This window comes from Solea senegalensis, unplaced genomic scaffold, assembly GCF_019176455.1.
Source record: "Solea senegalensis isolate Sse05_10M unplaced genomic scaffold, IFAPA_SoseM_1 scf7180000013600, whole genome shotgun sequence".
NCBI classification, from domain to species: Eukaryota; Metazoa; Chordata; class Actinopteri; order Pleuronectiformes; family Soleidae; genus Solea; species Solea senegalensis.
This window is the reverse complement of record NW_025320851.1, coordinates 1-18,808: the sequence shown is the minus strand read 5'-3', so window position 1 is coordinate 18,808 and position 18,808 is coordinate 1. Positions and strand designations below refer to the sequence as shown.

The window sequence follows — 18,808 nt, the reverse complement described above, 5'->3', positions numbered from 1 at the left end:
AGTCTGTACGCAGCACTGTGCAAAAGTCTTTCAATTGATTGGAGTTGTTGTTCTATAAATGCAGCATAATTATTTCTTCTCAATCCCTTTTTTTGGAACGCATGCAGGTGAAGTCGGAAAGTATTTGGTGTGAGCTTCCCTTAATTAATGTTATTTCATGTTGAGAAATAACAATATAATGTGAAAAAGATCATTTACACCAGGTTTATTCAAGACATGAATATGAGTCAAACTCATTGACAGTTTGTTAAAAAAGACTAAAACTTTCAGTCACATCATTCCACTGATGAGATCATTTAACATATATAAAAACAGCAAAGCTGGTCGTGCCCTGAGACTTTTACACCGCACTCCGTTTAAGTATGAATGTAGTATGTGTCTGTCTATGTAAACATTGTTATCATATAAGGAAGCTTTATTTTTGGACATTAATCCACCTTGCTTTTTTCCATCACTATTTTAAAACCTACAATATATACAGAGGCTATAAGAAAGTTTAATATAGTGTCTTATATGCTTGTTTTTCAGCACAACCTATAGGCAATCTGAAGTTGTTGTTTTGTTTCACCAACTACGTCACAGTTTAAGTTCACTCGGCTCATTTTTATGAACAGAAACAAAAGAAAAAACGCTCTATTTTGTGACTTCTGCACAATTACTGCTATTTTACATCACTACTGAAAATGCGATATTAAATGAATCATAACTTTGACTCAACAACGAAAGAAACCGCATTTTTTAAAGTCTGAATATGTGACCTATAAACACACACAACTATTCCTATGGCAATTTACCAAGGGTGCACCTGCGGCACACATCTGTGCCGTGTGAGCACTTAGGGGATTAAGCTGTGTTCCTCTTTGTGAATGATCCTCTGCGTGTTTATGAATGAGTTACTGTCCCTCTCTGCTCGTTTCCTTGCCGTCATCATTTGCTGTCTGTCTTACCCGAGCACCTCCCTGAGCTTGGTTCCTCCTCTGTGCTCGCTTGATTGCCCTTCCTCTTGGAATCTAGATAATGTGCGGCCCACCCTGTGCATGAAGTCTGACACTCACATACACACAAATTGCTACACAAATGCACAAAAACATACTTTTTTTTGGTATTAAATCACACACATACACACAGCGAGAGAGAGAGGGAAACTCCCATGCTTCCCAGGAAAAACCATTTTCAAACAAAGAGACACACATAGAGATGTGATTAGTTCATGGATGTTTGGAAATAAACAGGGTTAAACACAGAAAATGAACACGTATACACACACACTTTCACACACACACGTTCACACAGTGTGTGCCTGGTGACAGGGTGAGCAGCTGTGAATGAACTGTTGCAGGTTGTGTATCAGTGGCGGCCATCTCCTGCCTTCTCTTCCTGTCCTGTTCTCGCTTCAGCTGCCTAAAATGAAACCTGTCCCTCTGTGTTCCTGTCTTGGCCCCAAAAATAACCACAGCGCGGCGTCAACCAGTACACAAACATAAGCAAAGTTTAATGAAATGAAAAAAAAAATCAAAAAGAAAATCCCACAGACAACTGATATAACAACGTCTTAACAGATTCATACAAAGTTGGCAAATATTGTCATTCATCATATGTAAGTTAGTTGTATAAAATTATTAAATATTAGATTCATATATTACTCATAAAACATCTGTATACAAAGGAATGAGTCACATTGGGAGACACCCGTAGAATAGGACACACACACACACACACACGCACGCACACACAGAGAAAATAAATGTACTTAAACAGGAAACAGGATCCACTCGTTCTATTAAAATAGGTTGTAGTATCACACGTACAGTACATTTATATTTTTTACTTGATACAAAGACGACAGGACTGTTACCACACGGACACACAAACGGAAGACATTTTGCTGTGGACGCTGGACAACACAGGGTGACATAACACGACAGCGGGCAGTCATAGTCTCTGGTCGGTGAGACGTCCTACATGGTAGGTTGTCTGCTTTAGACCTTCAGTCTTTTCTCTTTTTTTTTCTTTTTTTTTTAATAGAGAACTGTGGGCATCCCATAGTGATCAACACAAAGCTTTGTCCTCTCTCTTGTTTTGCCCATCCAACGGTGAGCACACGGTGACCTTCTACCAGTGGCTAAAAAAAAAAAAATCGGAACAGAAACTCACAGCTTTGGTGGATGTCAGAATCAGATCGTGGGCTTGAGACATGGCATGGTTCATGCACCCATTATAGTACCACTCTAGGACACAAAAAACAAGCAAAGCAGCTCCAGAAATGTGGCTGGTGGATGGATGGATGGATGGATGGATGGACAGATGGATAGGATTGCACTTCTTCTGGCTCAAAATGTCTGTGTAATGTTATATATATAAAAAAAAGAAAGCATAAACAACTACATGATGACTGGGAGCGAGGGGAGGAATGAAAGTCGGGGAATGAAGACAATAAATAAATAATAAGAGTAAAGCAGTCCTTATATCCTTCGTGATGTGACTTATATATTCTTCCTGTGTCCCCATGTCGTCACTGCTCAGCAGTGTTCAACGTTCCTCACTTTCTACAGCAGATTAACAAGCACAGGACCATGGGTGGCTTATAGGATCACCGGTGATGTCACTGAGAGTTCTGGCTGGAGTTTGTGGAGAGGGGAGGTGAGCTCCAGGTTTGGGAGCTGATGGGTGGGCAGTTGTTCTTCTGGGATAGGGAGAGAAAACGCTGGGTTGTGGTGGCGAGGGAGGGGTTAGGTAAGGTATGTGTGTGGGGGCAGCAGAGATGGGGGGAAGGGGAGTGATGGTGGTGGTGGGGGGTTAGGGGCTCTCAAGAATAGATCAAGCTCTTGAGGAAGTGGTCTGTGCCACGTTTGAAGACGAAGGGACAATCACGCTGCTGGGAAGCGTCTCGCATCGGAGAGGAAGCCAAACAACGAGAGGAAAAGCGCTCTGATTTTTGCACAGGAAGCCCAGTGCGCCTCCTGCTTGGGCCAGATAAGAGCGCTGCGGTTCCCAGGGCCAGACCCAGGAATGGACCCAGGACCCAGGCGTGAGGGCCCCCCATCAGCCGGGCCCAGCCTGGTGCCCAGTCACTGGGCCTCCTCCTCTGGCACGGCGTCAGGCTTGTGGTGCAGCCGGGCTGCAAAGAACAAGGGGCCTAAGTGAGGATCCACACTTAAGACATTTGAAGCAGAACCAGAACAGAGATTTGTTAAAAAAAATAAATAAAAAAAAAAGAAAGAAAAAAAAGAAAAGGACCATAAGTCTGACGGGGAAGACTTTACTTCACGTCCCCCAGTGAATAAACATTTATTAAGTGGCTAATGTAAGTGTGCACAGCCAATAATTGAAGAATCTAATTATCCGTTCCCCAGTTAAAGATATAGATTTTGAATTAATGCAACAAATAAACCATCTCTTAAACATTAAACACAGGGACTGAGCAGTCAAGCTTTACCATCAGGCCAGAATGTAATCTGCTTATGTGTTTCACACACATTCCATGTCTGTTGAGATTTATGTGTAATAGTATGTATACACTGTTGTGTGTGTGTGTAATTAATAAATGGTAACATTTTATAATTAAGCTCGGTCACAATAGGTAATATTATCCTTATTTCCAAGGTTTTCAGCTCGATGATAACATTGGTAAAAGTGTGGTGTCAGGTGGACAATATTATAGTAATAACGTGTTAAAAAAACCAGGCAAACGCTTCATTTTGAGAATTTCTAGAGGCTTTAGCAAAACGCAATTAGAATAATAAATAAAGTTGCATATCTGGAATCCACCAGTCAGTTTTTTAATAAATTCTAAAACGCTAGAGATATGTTTTTGTGGTGTGGTGAATAAAACTCTTTCTTTAAATGAAGAGAAGAAATAGGAATATATACGAGGATCGCTTATGTTTGAAACTAGTGAGTGAGAACAAATATTAAACACAGATGTGTGTCAGTTTTGGGAGTACATTTATGAAACAAAGTAGTTATAAAATGACATTTTTGGGGGTTCAAAAAAGTTTGAAATGTAAAACACTATTAAGTTGAAATCTGCTTTGTCGCAAGTGCATTTTGCATTATGTAACAGGTTATTGCTTGGTGATTACTTATTGAAATAAGATGGTTATATCATAATATGTCCAGTAATTTATATTGATACTGGACTGTGATGTAAAGTTCAACACTTAGACAGACTTAACTTGAGATTTGAGAGACAAATAACTTTAGTTCAACTGATCATAAACAGGTGCAAATGGATGTAAAATTTGTCATAAAATCTGAATAAATTGTGGCAGATGTTATAAGTGAAGGGCTAACATTTCCGCAGGATCAATACACTGTACATGACAACTGTATCCAGGCGGAAAAACAGATGAAACCACCGTGGAGGCATCTCGGCACGGCGCCATGTCAGAGTGTCGGGGTCAAGGATCAAGTACACTGATGATGTCAGCGCATCTCAGAGGGGGAATAGAGTAAAGGGCGGCTGCCGCGGTTCTCTCAGGTAACACTTAACCTCTCTGACTTGGTCAGAAGCAACACAATACGTGTGTAACCTCCAAGATCAGCCCAATCAATGTTTCTGCCAAGTGTCACACACTCTTGTGTGTGTGCGGTGCATCACTGGGCTGTGCATGGAACTTTATATACACAGTACAGAGTGTGTGTCACATATGAGAAAAGGCATTACAGGATGCAGTGAGCAATCACAATAATAAACAGGCCTCTCACCCTATGTCCTCCACAGGAAATTCATTAAATCATAGTGTTTGATTTGGAAAACCAACAAATCGTGACTGAGTGCACGAAACTGGTCCTCGATTGAAGTGTGTGTGTTTTTTCTCTCTCTGCCCTTTCAAGTCTGAGATACACTGTGTACTGTGTCTGTGAATGTATCAGGCAGGCACACACACACACACACACACACACACAATGACACACACATTTGTATGTACATGTACAAGAAACCTATGGAAAAGGATAGTAGTAGAACAAACGTACAGAGAGAGAAAGAGAGAGAGAGTTGAACAAATAAGCAAACGTACAAAAACGGAGACACCATGAAACGCACACGCGTTGTGGGGGGTTTGCACATGCACAAATAAACACACACACACATTTTTTTCACACATTCCCGCGACATGAAAGGCCCCCAAAGGCATCTGTTCTGGTTACAAGAAGGAAACGCTGTCTGAACACATGCTGAAATAGACAAAACATGTCTGGGTTTTGCAAAAAGAAATCTCACACACAATTAACAGAGGAGAAAAAAAAACCATTGTGTGTTTCTGTCATTAAAGATTATTTTTAACCTTTTTTTTTTAGTTCAAATACATAAAGATATCTAATATTGTTTGCAGTTTACTGAATGATTTAAAGTGAATTCACGATTTTATGTTACACTTCAAATAAAACTGTAGTGCGTAGCTTTTAAATATGACCTCTGCGTTTGGACGTTTAAGCCTTTAGAGCTCGTGTCACCCAGGGACATCACTGCACTGCACACGTGTGAAGGGACTTTGTTTCAGGCCAAGACAGTTGGAGGCAACAGCGATGTTGTGCTAGTAAAGTTAGACGAGTGCAAAAGAGGTTGGAGTTTGACTAAAAACACAAAGAAGAACAGTTGACAAAATAAATAAATATCCGCCCGTCACGGCACTGCTGGTGTATACACACAAATGCTCCCTCAGTCACGTGTTCAAGTTATTTTTTGGGGGTCTCAAAGGTGATTAGAACTAATTGTTCCCTAATTAAACTCTGATAAATGTACTGCTCATTACTGCATAGTATTTCAGTTTGTTGCTGATCTTCTTACCGGCCTTTAGATGGACAAGGATGCCAGAGCCACTGGACGTGTGGAGGAGGGACTCCGTGGGACGTGCAGTGCAGGGCTCGTCTGCTCCCCCGTGGCACAGAACCCGGGTCCTGCAATGAAACCTTTTTCTCTCCTATCTGAGGACTCACTGTCACACACGAAAGTGCACACACACACACACAAACACAAACACACACACAGATACAACATTTAGGACACCGTCAGAGCTTACTGTAGCTTTTTTTTTTTTTTTTTAGATTTGGATTGTTTCTCGATTCTCACCGTTGACGACGAGTGTGAGCGTGAGGTTCTGGTAAAGTCCGTATTCCTGGATTTTCGCCAGGACCGTGTACTTCCCGGCATCCTCCTCTGCGACGTCCCGGATCACCAGGGAATTCCCATCCATGTGGTATCGGGAGCATTGCTCTGCAGCCACCATGCCGTCCTTCAGCCTGCCAGAAAAATACAAACTCTGAGCAACGATTTACGTAGCAGAGAATTTTGAACGCAGCTTTTTCAAACTACTTTTATTTTGGATACTTGCATTATTTGACTACCAGGGTCAAAATGACTAGCGCCCTTAAGAAGTGACCTTTTTATTGAGCCGTCGCGCAAACCATTGCTGTGCAACAATGTGCTTAACGTTATAATGCTCAAAACTCCCAATTTACATACAGTATAAAATCTTCAGTCAGGGTTTGAGAGCTGTCACTTGAGAAAGCATCGTGCCAAAAGCAAAAAGAAAAGCAAAAAGGATTGTTGAGAAGGAGATACAAAGTTATAACAGCGTTTTTTCCAAGTGTCAAGAACTGGAGTGAGTTGGTTTTTGTGGAATAATTTAAATCCAAAATAAAACTAGGATGTTTAAATGATTTAAACGGGAAAGGAAGGAATCCCACTTTCAGAGCCAAACCAATTCTGAATGATAACAAATGCAGAGTTAATAGCAAATTGATGTTTAACATGATGAGCAGTGATTGTCTGGATTATCGGGCCTTTCACGTGTACTTGGTGCAGGGAGAGTCAGTGATTCAAATGGAGCTGCAAACACGCCTTTGTTTAGTCATTAACAACAGGGAGGGAAAAAGGGAGAGAGGAAAAGTGAAGAGGAAACGCTGATCTCAAACATGAGGATGAGGTGTGAACTTAGACGTTTCTGATTTCTTACCAGATGACCTTCGGGGCAGGAAAAGCTTTTAATTTGGGAGAGATTCTGTAAGATTTCTGTCCGGCTTGAACCTCCAGCACAGACTCATTTCTGGGCTTCAGACGGATAAACGGACGGTCTAAAATGAAAATGAAAAACACGTCCTGTGACATTATGTAACAAAGAGGGAATTTTATAAATTCTTGGAGGTAGATTTTTCTGTCCTCCCATGACAGTGACTCAGTGTCTTTATCACAAGCCGACATCAGAATGAAACTTGCTTTAACCATTTACATAAATGATGAGTGATGTGTGCATGTTGGTGGTTAAACGTGTCAGGGGACTTTTTCTTTTTTTAAGGAGAAAGAGACTCACCGTAAACGGTCACCGTGACTTCCTTTTGTTTGGCGTTTTCGCCGCTGCTGACACGGCACGTGTAAACACCCTGGTTTGTCCGCTGAAGTTTCGGGATGGTCAGGATACTGTAGAACTCCATGTGCGTTCTGTGCTTCACAAGCCTCCTGATGATGAACGCGTCGTTGTTAACCTGAAGAGGAAGCGAGAGGAAGAATCATGTTGTCATCTGTGTGAGGAAACCTGATAGAGTTTGAACTTCCAAACCACTGTGATTCATCCTCTGACTGAATTTCTCCAGTGACAACATAGTCATGTTGTTGTTTCTCAAAGACACTTTCTGACACAGCTTTACTGCACCATCACACTTCTCTGGTCTCCACTGACTGACCTTTCCAGGATAATCCCAGTTGATGGTCACTCTGGTGTTCAACTCCCCGGTGGCGGTGCAGTTCAGGACCAGACTCTTCCCCTTCAGGGCCTGCACACGTCCACTGCCGTTCAGATAAACCTCCATGATGTTACTCACTGACGGAAAGACGGAACCAAACAAAAATAGAGGTCAGAGAAGAGTTGGAGTTGTTTGAACGGGACTATGTATGTGCTGCGGCAGAGGGTGTGCTCACCTGGCCTGTGCACAAAGTAATTTCGCGACTTGTATGTGACGTCGCCGATGACGGTCTGGCAGAAGAAGAGGCCGATGTAATAGAAGGTGGGACTTCGGATGGTGAAGCCCTGCTTGCTGTTCCAGATGATGTTCATCTGGTCTGGTTTCAAGCTCGGGTTGTGGAGCTGTGGGAGAAACTGTGGGAGAAGGGAAATGCATTATTAGTGCATAATATCTAAAGTCAAAGGAGCATGCAAGGGAACTGTTTATATTCCCACAGTGTTTGTTTTATGATACAGTTTTATAGCTATGGACGCATTACATTGTGCAGCCTTGTTGTTTTCTTGGAAGACGCCTTGAGGAAATGTGACTGTGACACGGTGGAAACTTCCCACCCACTCTCATGGGACCAGGTAGACGGCCGCTTCACAAACGCACTCACGAAACAACAAAAAAGACACTCCCATCACACATCACACACAAACTCCCACATCACCTCTGATATTCTGACTCCTTTGAGCGCCTCCTTCAGAATCAGCGCTCTGAAATCATTGCCTCCCACTCTGCTTTCATCCCAAACTCTGTGCCCTCTCCGCCCCTTCTCACGCCAACCCTCTACCCCGACATAGAGACGAGGCAAAGGTGGAGGCGTCGCAGCTTTGGGGAAACATCGGGAGGAGTTAATGAGTCAAGGGGAGTGAGGATGTGAGAAAACGCGCCCTCCAGTCTCTCTCCTTGCATCCTGTTGCTCCAGGATATAGACAATTTGACTGAAACCCCATGTCAAGCCATCAAGCCGCGCCTCCGGGATCTGCTGCTCACTTTCACAACGAGAGCAAGGCCTCATGGGTATTGTTCCTGCCATGAAGGGTCAAGTCAAAGATCCAAGCAAAGTGCAAAATCCTTCCAGGAAAAAACACTCCAGGGACTGTGACAGTGAGTGGATTCCTGTTCCAGACTGGAGATGAGGGAAGAGGAGGGAAGCTATATTTAGAGTAATCACCTTTGTGAGAAGGAAGAAACACACTAAAAAAAATATGTCTGTAGTGCTGTTCACCCAGACCTGTTTGACGTCTATATTTAGACTTGAATTTAGAATGATCTACCAGCAGAGATGTGACATAATATTCACAGTTTGGGTTTTCATTTTTAGTTTTCAGGAATATCTACATCAGGAGGAGGAGGTCCTCTTCCACACAGTCTGCCATGTTTCTAGAGTGGCCAACAACGAGGTCTATGAGGGTCTCCAACATTTTGTATAAGCTTGACAACCACTTTAGGTTTTCCTGTGCATTTAAGGGTTGATAATGCAACTTTACCATAAGATGATTCAGTGATATTGGCGTACAAACATCCGAGAAGCACAAACTTCCCTCTCCCTGGCCACTTCATCCAGCTTTTCCCGAGGCGTTCCCAGGTCAACCGAGAGAGGTCTCTCCAGCAAGTCCTGGATCTTCCCTGGAGACCTCCAACCACACCAGGGAGGCGTCCAGGAGGCATCCTAACCAGATGCTAGAGTCGCCTCATATGCAGTGATTCACCTGTTTATCGCCAGCTCCATTTTTCCCTCACTCATGAATAAGAACCTTGAGATACTTGAACTCCTCCACATGGGGCAGGATCTCATTCCCATAACCCTTTTCCAGGTTAGGACCATGGTCTTGGATCTGGAGACCATCCAAGCCACTCCAGTGACACAATGTGGTGCAAACTAGCAGTAAGAAAGACCTGGACATTTAACAGGAAGACATGGTCTTAGAAAGATACATTTGGGTGGTGCACGGGAATGTTCTTGCTTCAAATGCCTGGGCCTTTTTGTGTTGAGTCTGCATGTTTGTGCAGATATACACGGCTTTTCTTCAGGTTTGGTTACTCATGCAAACTCAACAGCGAGGGAAGCATTTCAGCATTGTGAAAAGTAAGGTTTGCTGAAAAGAAAAATCAAGCAGAAGAAGAAAGGAGTGTGTTCACCTGGGTCTTGCACTTCCACTTAAAATTCATATGAGTCATTTGTTTTGGGATTGAAGGATGATTAAACACTACTTTACTGTCAAACAATCTCCAAACACAAGACAATGAATGACAGCGCAAGAGAGAGCTGGGAATATGACCTCATCGTTTTCCTTAAGTTGTGTATTCGCCGTCTACACGGAAACACAAGGCTGGCGTTGTGAGATTTTCCCACCCTGGGAGGCCATTTCAAAAAATACCGTTTCAGGTCCCTTAAACGCTGTCTCCGTGTGGACGGAACGCCTCTCCGACAAAAAAACAAAGCATGTGTGTTCACCTACACCCGTATCTGTGTGGCTGGATTCACTCCAGGGTAAGTGGTATGGATCATGGGGTCAAGATCCACAGATGGTTTCCCGACCTTTAACTTAAACTCTCTGCTTTTGTCACGATTTCTTTTGTGATTTGAGTTACGATGGTTTAAAAGTGGGTGCCAATTATAGTAAGTTTGGGAAGCATGTGTGTAGATAACGGAAGGATGCAGGATCTAAGAACTTTAAACACTGAACCACACAGGTTCAGAAAAGTCAAACCATATTTAGTAATACAGAAATAAAAAAACCAAGATTTTAAATCAACCCCTACTTAACAATTCTCAGTTGGACTGGCAGAGGCTTGACAGCTCATCTATTGTAGTTCCAGCACAATGAGCTTCCTACTGTGACGCACAAGGCATCATAATCACGATTAAAGAGAACACACTGTACTTTGATGTGTCGGGGCAAACAGCAGCTACCATTGCTTCCTCCACCAGACACGCCAGCTGTTTAAAGCATCAGTTGGGGGGGAAGTGGGCAGCCAGGATTCTTACTACAAGAGAGGTAGGAAATGCCCTCGGCTCAGGGCCAACCGGGCAAACCAGACCCCGCGTCCTGGCTCCAGTGGTGAGGGCAGAGCTGCTGTGGGCAGAACTGGATGGAAAAAGCCATGGAGAAAAGGGATATCTGGAAGTGATGAGAGCAGACGGGACGCCATCCTTTTCGGACCACACGGACTTTACAGACGTGGATACGTTCACGTTTAGATTACACAGGCAATCCAAAATACTCCTGTATGCACTTAGTGACACCGTCTGCTCTCGCTCCCACTCACTCAGCACTCGAGCACCAACACTCACAAACATATCCGCACACACTTTCACACATATCCGCACACGGACAAAAAACAAACGGACACACACGCCACAGTGCAGCGGCTGCCAAGATGACAACAATGTGGCAAAGGATGGAGAGCGAGAGAGAGGGAGGTGTAGAGGACAGTGCATTGTACGCACCACTTAACGCTATCACGGAAGGAGGAAAAGTAGATGACTAATGATGAAGTCTCTGTGGTGAGATCAGTGTGTGTGTGTGCAATTAAAAGAACATCATTTGATTCATATTTACTCACACTGACCTTGACCAGTGTGGTGGTGACGTTGGGGTGAGTGACTCGGCACGGAATGACCAGCGGCTGCTTCTCCATCAGGTACAAGACGTCGGGGCTCATATCCGGATGTTCCACAAATGGCTGCTGGCTGTCTGAAACCCAAACACTGCGGTCAGGCACACAGATACTGGAAGCATGAAGAAGACTTTCACACAATCACATAATGCACGGTTGAAATAGTCCATTCATTCTAGAGTCTAATATTTACCGTCATTTTCTCAGTTAATCAAACTGAAGAATCATCTTCAAATGTCATGTCATGTTATATTACATTTATACAATATGATATCATAAAGCGATATAATAAAGTAGTTTATTTTTTAAAAATGATATAAACTATTGATCCTTTGGCAAAATTATTGCAATAATGATGTATGTAAATAGATTTTTTTTATCTTATTATTTTTATTCTTATTGTTATTTAGCCTCTGTCAGAGGATGAGTGAAATTAAATTAATGATAAAATCAGATTCCAGAGTCCAGGGAACTCTGAATAATTCACACATTTCACACCTGAAAGGAAAGTTGTGTTGCTGTGATTTTACTTCAGCAAAAGGAGTTTATGTTTAGTTGTTCATTTATCAGCAGGGTTAGGGAGAACGTGTGAGGTAAGAGAGACGGCGCATACGTGGTGTCGACTTATCGATTGTCTAATATCTTGCTGTAAAAGGTGCTGAGATCAATGAAACAGCTCAGATCAGACCCAGCGTCCTGTTTCATTTCCTCTTGTAAGAGTGAAACAGAAATGTAGGATTTAACAGCCTTGCTGACGTGTGCTCTCTGTATGTGTGTCATCCAAGCTTAAAGCTGTAAGATACAGATGTCACCTTGATTGTAATGGAGGCACAAATACAGACAAACGACTAATAAAATCAGTGCCGTCTGTGTGAAAGGGTGAAATAGACTGTGCTTTACTTTTTTTTATCTTTCAGTAGTTTCTTTGAGTTGTACATAAAAATGCTGATTTTCTTTTTAATTATTGGTGTTTGCATGTATTACCTTCAGGCATCATAAAGGCCCAATAACCTTCACCAACCAGGTTGTACAAAGTTGTGGCTTTTGAGTATGAAAATTTGAGTCCTCAGCATTCAGCTACCTGGTGCAGGATATTTACTTTGAGCCCATGAAAATAGAAAGTGACCGCATCAACACTTCTCGCTCACAATGAGAGAAGAATATTTACGGAGTCTTTTGTACGAAAAATCAAGCTGTATTGTTAGGAAACACGACAACCCCCCGGACGGGGTGAGAAAATGTGCTCTTTTAAAAAATCACTTTCTGTGAAGTGACCCTTTAATTTCATGCACAAACAAAGAGGAACGCAAACAATCACTCGCTTCTCTGCGCAAACACACAAACCAGCGGCCCGCCGGGTATCAAATCAGCACAACACACAAAAACAAACACACGCACACACACACTGCCCTCCACGCCCATTCACTGAATACCCATTCAGCAAATGACGGCCTGCGGTCAACAATGAGCGCACAAAGTGTTTAGAAGTAATCAAACGGCCTCTCTGTGTTTTCTCTTCCCCGCTCGACGACTGTAGCAGTCCTGTGCCATTGAAAGGTGTGGGTGTTGCTCGCTGTATTGTTTGTTACCGTAGGGTGTTATTCAAGGAAAGCAAATCTGAACATTTGAACAAAAGTACCCCAAGGACTAGCAGACTTAAGGCTTCCTCCGCTCGCTTTGATTTTTAATAGAGGACTCAGGGAGGGAGGCAACGTTTGAGCACAGCCGCGGGCCAAGTCTGCTGCTTAATGGACGTGGCGACCCGAGCGATTGATGGCCCCCAAGAGTCCTGTTGGCCAAACAGTAGCATGCCCTGTGACCCTGGCCATCGGCCCGGTTCCGCCGCCCCTGCACGGCCCGGCCCCGAACCGCGTCACCCTCCAGGACAGGGAGGAGCTGGCAAGGCAGACATCGTGCCTCCTCTGCCCCTGGATACCCCCGGCCTTCATCCTATCCTTCTCGACTCTTCACACACACACTTCCACATACCTCCCCGTCGCCACCTTGTAGAGAAACAGTGACATCCCCTCCCAGCAACACCCCTCCCTTACAAGCCGTTCCCCTCCTCCCCCAAGCACAGGATGCTTCAAGCAAGGCTGAGCAGAGCAGATAAGGCTGATGCCCTGGGAAACTCTGCCCGAGTCTGAGTCTTTCAGCAGCTGGGCTATTCCTGGCCTCGAGGTAGCACGTAAATGAAAGTAAAAAAAGGATTTATATATATATATAGACAAACAGTGATGTTGGCCTGTGCTGAGAAAAAAGAGGCGGGGGAGGAGGGCAGTGAAACCATGCCAGAGTCATCCAGAAGGATGTGTTGTTGAGACAAACTGTGTTTAGATATAATTGTCTCGCTGGCATTGGTCTGCATTTAGCACCCAGTGCATCCTGTTTGAGCCGCGGGCTAAAAACAAGACGCATGACATGAAGGTGAAGGAGTGAGTGAGTGAGTGAGTGCGAGTGAAAGACGGGGTGTGCGGGGGTGTCTTACCTGTGACATATACATAAACCGAGGACACTTTCAGGGGTCGGTGGCGATATCTGCAGCGGTACGCGCCCGTGTTCTGGACCTGGCTGTTGCTGACCGTCAGACGGCTGCAGTAGTGCTGGCTCGTCCTCCCACAGCGAGACTCCTCCACTTGCACCTGGTCCTTGGCCACACCTGACGGGTACGCCCACGTCAGCTCCCAGCGACCCCTGGTCAGCAGGTGAAAGGAAGGGGGAAAAAAATCACAATCACATTTTTTTGTCTTGTATAAAGTACCTTAAAGTGATACTTGAGTAAAAGTACACGCGTCTTACCAGAAAGTCACTTTTTTATAATATTACTTAAGTAAAAGTATTTAAGTACATGACATTTACTGTACTTAAGTATCAAATATCTTAAGTTTTAGAAGTAAAAGTATTTTTAAAAAGTGAGGAGTTCGGATGGAAGGTTGGTGGGTTCAATTCCGGGCTCTGCTCGTCTCTGTGTGTTCTTGAGCAAAGACACTTAACCCCATGTTGCAGTGGGTGAATGTGTGAAAACTGTAGCATAAAGCAGCTCCGTATAAATACAGACCATTATACCGACTCTTCTTCTGATTTTATGTGGTAGTAACGAGTGACAAAGAGCGTTAGAGGAAATGTAGTGGAGTTTCAATGAATTTTGTACTTAGGTTCAGTACCAAAGTCTTTGTACTTTGGTACATTACAACACTGCCAAAAATCAAGGATATCTTGAAATATTTGGCCATCAGATTCCAGCCATCGTCAGATGAGTTCACACAGGTCTGTCAGTGTCACACACGACTCGCTCTCTGCGTTTCTCGGCGTAGCAGTTTGTTTAGATCTCATGTCGCTCACAGGAAGTGATTCTTTTTATGTCAAGGGCGCACGGAAGTGGCAGCAGCAGCAGCGACACTGCGCTACTAAAGCGAGGCGGCTGCAAACAGTTGCAATGAAGAGTCAGAGGTGGATTCTATACTGTGCTGTCACGGTTTTCAGGGACACAAACAATGTTACACAATGTAACAATGTTAATGTTTTTGTGTACGTACAGCCAACGAGAGGCAGAAGAAAAACATCGACAACAACAAAGGTCACCATAATTGTTGCTCACCTGCAGCTGAGCAGTAGCGTTTGGTTGGCGTCCACGATCAGCTGTTGAGTTTTCACGTCCAAGTTGGGGACGTTGTACTTTCCCTTTTGTTCTGTATCTGCAGACGGAGAAGAAAGGATGAGAGAGCGAGAGCATTGTATGAATGTGTAGAAGTAGTAGGCTTGTTTCTTGTCAAGTTAAGATTGATTTGCATTATTTGCCCTTCTCTTGTGAGGTCACACGTCAAGGTCAGGTTGTAACAAAGGGCCTCAGGCAGACTTTACAGCTTTTTAGAGTGGTTTGTATATTATATCTTTGCATTTGTGTGTAGCTGCAGTCTCAGGCCAAATCCTTAACAAAAGTCAACACGTGACTTGTGTTTAGAGGAAATCCTGGACGACAAAACACTTTCAAATTAATTAATACTTTGACCAGATCCTGTAAACTCTGTCCACTACAAACTGGACTGAACCCAACTCTTAACTGATTGAAGAACCTGCTGCCTCGGTCGGTCACTTCCAGCCACTCGGCAGCACGTCCTGCATGCGGGACACGGCATCTGTGACCCTCACTGCACCTCTCCTGCTCAGGCCACTTGACGGGGTTCGCGTGGAAATGCGTAAGCAGCCGCGTCCCTGTTGTTTATCGAAAGCAAGGCACTTCTCTCCACTCCAACGGTGAGGTTTATTAATGAGAGATAAAGATGGCTGTCCACCCTTCCTTCCTCCAAACAGCAGCGGAAACATCATTCAGGGAAGTCTGTCCTTCACTCTGACCGCTCGTTACTGACCGTGCCAGTGAGCGGTCTCCAAAACAAAAACCATCCCCACTGCTTTGTGAGCAGTTAAATCACTCATAAAGCACTTATCACTAAAGTCTATTATTCCCACTCAATGTCGGCATCATTGTTCCCAGTGGAGGCCCCATTGAGCAGATCCAGCATTACTCACACTACTAGCACTTCCTATTCCATTTCCTTGAATTTGACAGTGTGTGTGTAGGCAACACACACACACACACTTGTGCAGCAAAGTTTAGTGAGGAAACTCACGGTAGGATTCATCCCCCTCACCCTTAAAATCAAGAATCAAGAATTTTTATTGTCATTATGAGGACATAACTCAATTTTGCAGCGATCACTGTCTTAACACAGTATTTCTCAGTCTTGATGTTTACCCAGATGTTTCCATGACGACCTGACCATTTGAATCAGGTGTGAGGACCAGGGATGCGAATAACTGACTTGACCAAACCTGAGCCTCAACCTAAAACCAAGTCTTACTTAACCTTCACAAGGTCAAACTGTCCTCACAAAGACAGATTTGAATCCTCACACAATCACAGCACAGCACAGTAAATAAGGGGAAGTGAGGGATCCTCAAGGCCATTTGGGGCTTTCTCATTTTTCTGTTGGGGGTTCCCAAGCTGCCAAAAATAAAGCCGAATGACTTCATCAAACCGAAAGTGAGTGTAACAAATTAAATCATTCTCTTTCCAATCTCTCATTATTAAATCCCTTCTATTGATTTATCATCGTTTAAAGTTAAAAACTAAAAGATTTGGTTTGGCAACATCAACACTGTTGGTATCAATGTTTCAATATGTCAAAACTAGTACTTATGCAAAGGTTATAGTCAGTGCTGCTTACACAATATCCTCAGTTTGAAGAAATGACAGGAAAAAAAACAGTAATAACTTTTGCTTTTTCTAATAATGCTTTCCTTTTTTATTTTTAGAAGAAACCAAGAACTGTAAATGTGATGAAGCTTTGACTAATGGAATTTGTGCATGACAATCATTAATCCTGTGTGCGTGTGTGAACAGTGTGCATTTGAATCCGATGCACTGTTTAAGGTTAGTGTACAAGCACAGCAGTTATATTGATTATAATGAAATCTTATTTTATTAGTTCTGAAAAGAAAAGTGTAGGCAGATGTTGAGGGTTAGTGGAAAAATCTAACTATATAACTTGGAGGAAAATAGTTATATAGATAATTAACAAGAGATTATTTGGTTGTCTAAATGTCTTTTTTTATGTGATAAATCCACTTAAAAATACAGTTGAAACAAATGTGGGTACATTTGACGAAGTGACACAGATATTCTCGGTAGAAATTCCTTTGGCTGAAAAAAACAGCTTTTCATTAATAAGTGACCAATTACACAGCACGTGGATGAGTTGAGCGCACCAACGCGCCTCAGTGTTGGGTTTCTGGTTCCTGTTTTCTCCAGGTGACCCGCTTCTGTTGCCAAGTTAATTATTATCAGAACCTTAATTTGACAAACTCGTCATTGTCGGGAAACAACGCCCTGTGTGAGTCCAGCTCTGCAAACACGTTCACCGCTAATCCCCCTCACTGCACTTGCCGCAAACAGCTGGTTTACAGGGCGAACAAGTGTCAGACGCGCGAAGACAACCGTGACGAATCAAAGCAATTTATGGACGCGCGCGCGCACACACCACAGCGTGATAGAAATATTTACGAAATGACTGACGTTTAAGTACATGACTGCAGTTTGGAAAAACGCCAAGATGTAAAAGAAGCCACTTAAAGGCTCCACATGACAAAAGCCGTGCGTAAGTGGTGCGTAAAAGGCATTTTTCTACAGGTCGCAACACGCGCGAGCACTTTCATTCCCCACTTGTGTTTACAAAGTTGAAACTAAATACTTTTACAGTTTTCTTTTTTGTATATATAACAATCAGTGAGTCGTGATAAACGCGGTTTAACTGTTGACAGCAGGTGCTCTGTGCGCTCTGCACCATGAAGGAAACACGTTACTCACCTTTGGCTAAAACACCATAAAATCCACAAAGCAGGCAGATGAGAGCAGACTTCATGGTGTACGGCGACTCCGAGGCAGAGAGTAGTTTTCAAAATTAAAAAATATTCTTTTTTTTTATTCCTGGCGGTTGTTTTTTCCCCCGCAAAGAGCTGCCTGCACACAGCGCGCCAGGCTGTTGTGCCGAGGTTTCAGTGAGTGGAGATGATTGGTTTCCTGATTTAAACTGCGGGAGATCACGCAACAGGACACCGCGCTTGAACTCCAGTGCAACTTTTTCCCATCGTTGAGTGGTACAGTGGCGCGGATTTATACTGTTCCCACAGTGCAGCCACCGGATAGCGGACTTCCCTTACGTCAGCCGACACACCCAGAGCGCGTAACAGCAGCCCACGTTTAGTTCTCCCCATCAACCAGGGAGCTACTGTTGAAATAAATACACTGTAACATCCATATAATTTCCCCTTTTTAACCAGTTTTCACAACGTTTACGCGCGAAAAAGCCCTCATTCGGTGTTTGGCAAGTGCGCCGGAATGAGAGACCGCACCGTATGACCACATGACACGAATGATGCGCTTAGAGTAAATCGTAAAGCACAATCTTGCGTGCTCCCTGGACTGGTACACGGGTCGATCGGCACGTAGGCACCGGGTGAACGGGTGGTGTTCTCGTCAACAAATTGTCAGTCACGTTCCTCACATTTTGGCAAAACACGTGTGACCGAAATCTGCCTTCTAAAAATAAATAAACATTCGTGCAGAAAGAGGAGCGCGACACACTTTTCACGGCCAAAGTCAATAATGACTTAATCACCTGGAAACAGGTTACCATGCGTTTGTCGGTGCCAATTATCTGCTAAGCATTTAACACTGTAGTCACAACTGTGCACTTATTGTTTGTCCTTTACAGTTAATGTGTGTAAAATTACAACAAATGTAAATAAAGGTGAAATATTTGATATTTGAGCTGCTGCACTGGAAACTTACATTGACACATTTAATATAAAGACATAAAACCACACTTCTAGTGACACTTGGAAGGATTAAGGCGCATCTTTCCTGCAGGAGATACAATGATAGAAACGGCCACTAGGT

At 43.5% G+C, this 18,808-nt stretch overlaps 1 protein-coding gene across 1 annotated transcript; it reads right to left on the bottom strand.

Annotated features, from left to right (window-relative positions):
- Positions 1-1,471: 1,471 nt before the first annotated feature.
- LOC122760432 (vascular endothelial growth factor receptor 1-like) lies at positions 1,472-18,232 on the bottom strand. Its single transcript, XM_044015536.1, has 11 exons — positions 17,717-18,232; positions 14,951-15,047; positions 13,841-14,046; positions 11,299-11,429; positions 7,919-8,096; positions 7,684-7,820; positions 7,314-7,485; positions 6,960-7,077; positions 6,074-6,243; positions 5,792-5,939; positions 1,472-3,118 (listed from the first exon to the last, which is right to left on the bottom strand). Exons 1-11 carry the CDS (start codon positions 17,769-17,771, stop codon positions 3,097-3,099), a joined length of 1,434 nt encoding a protein of 477 aa, XP_043871471.1. The 5' UTR covers positions 17,772-18,232; the 3' UTR covers positions 1,472-3,096.
- Between the last annotated feature and the right edge of the window lie 576 nt (positions 18,233-18,808).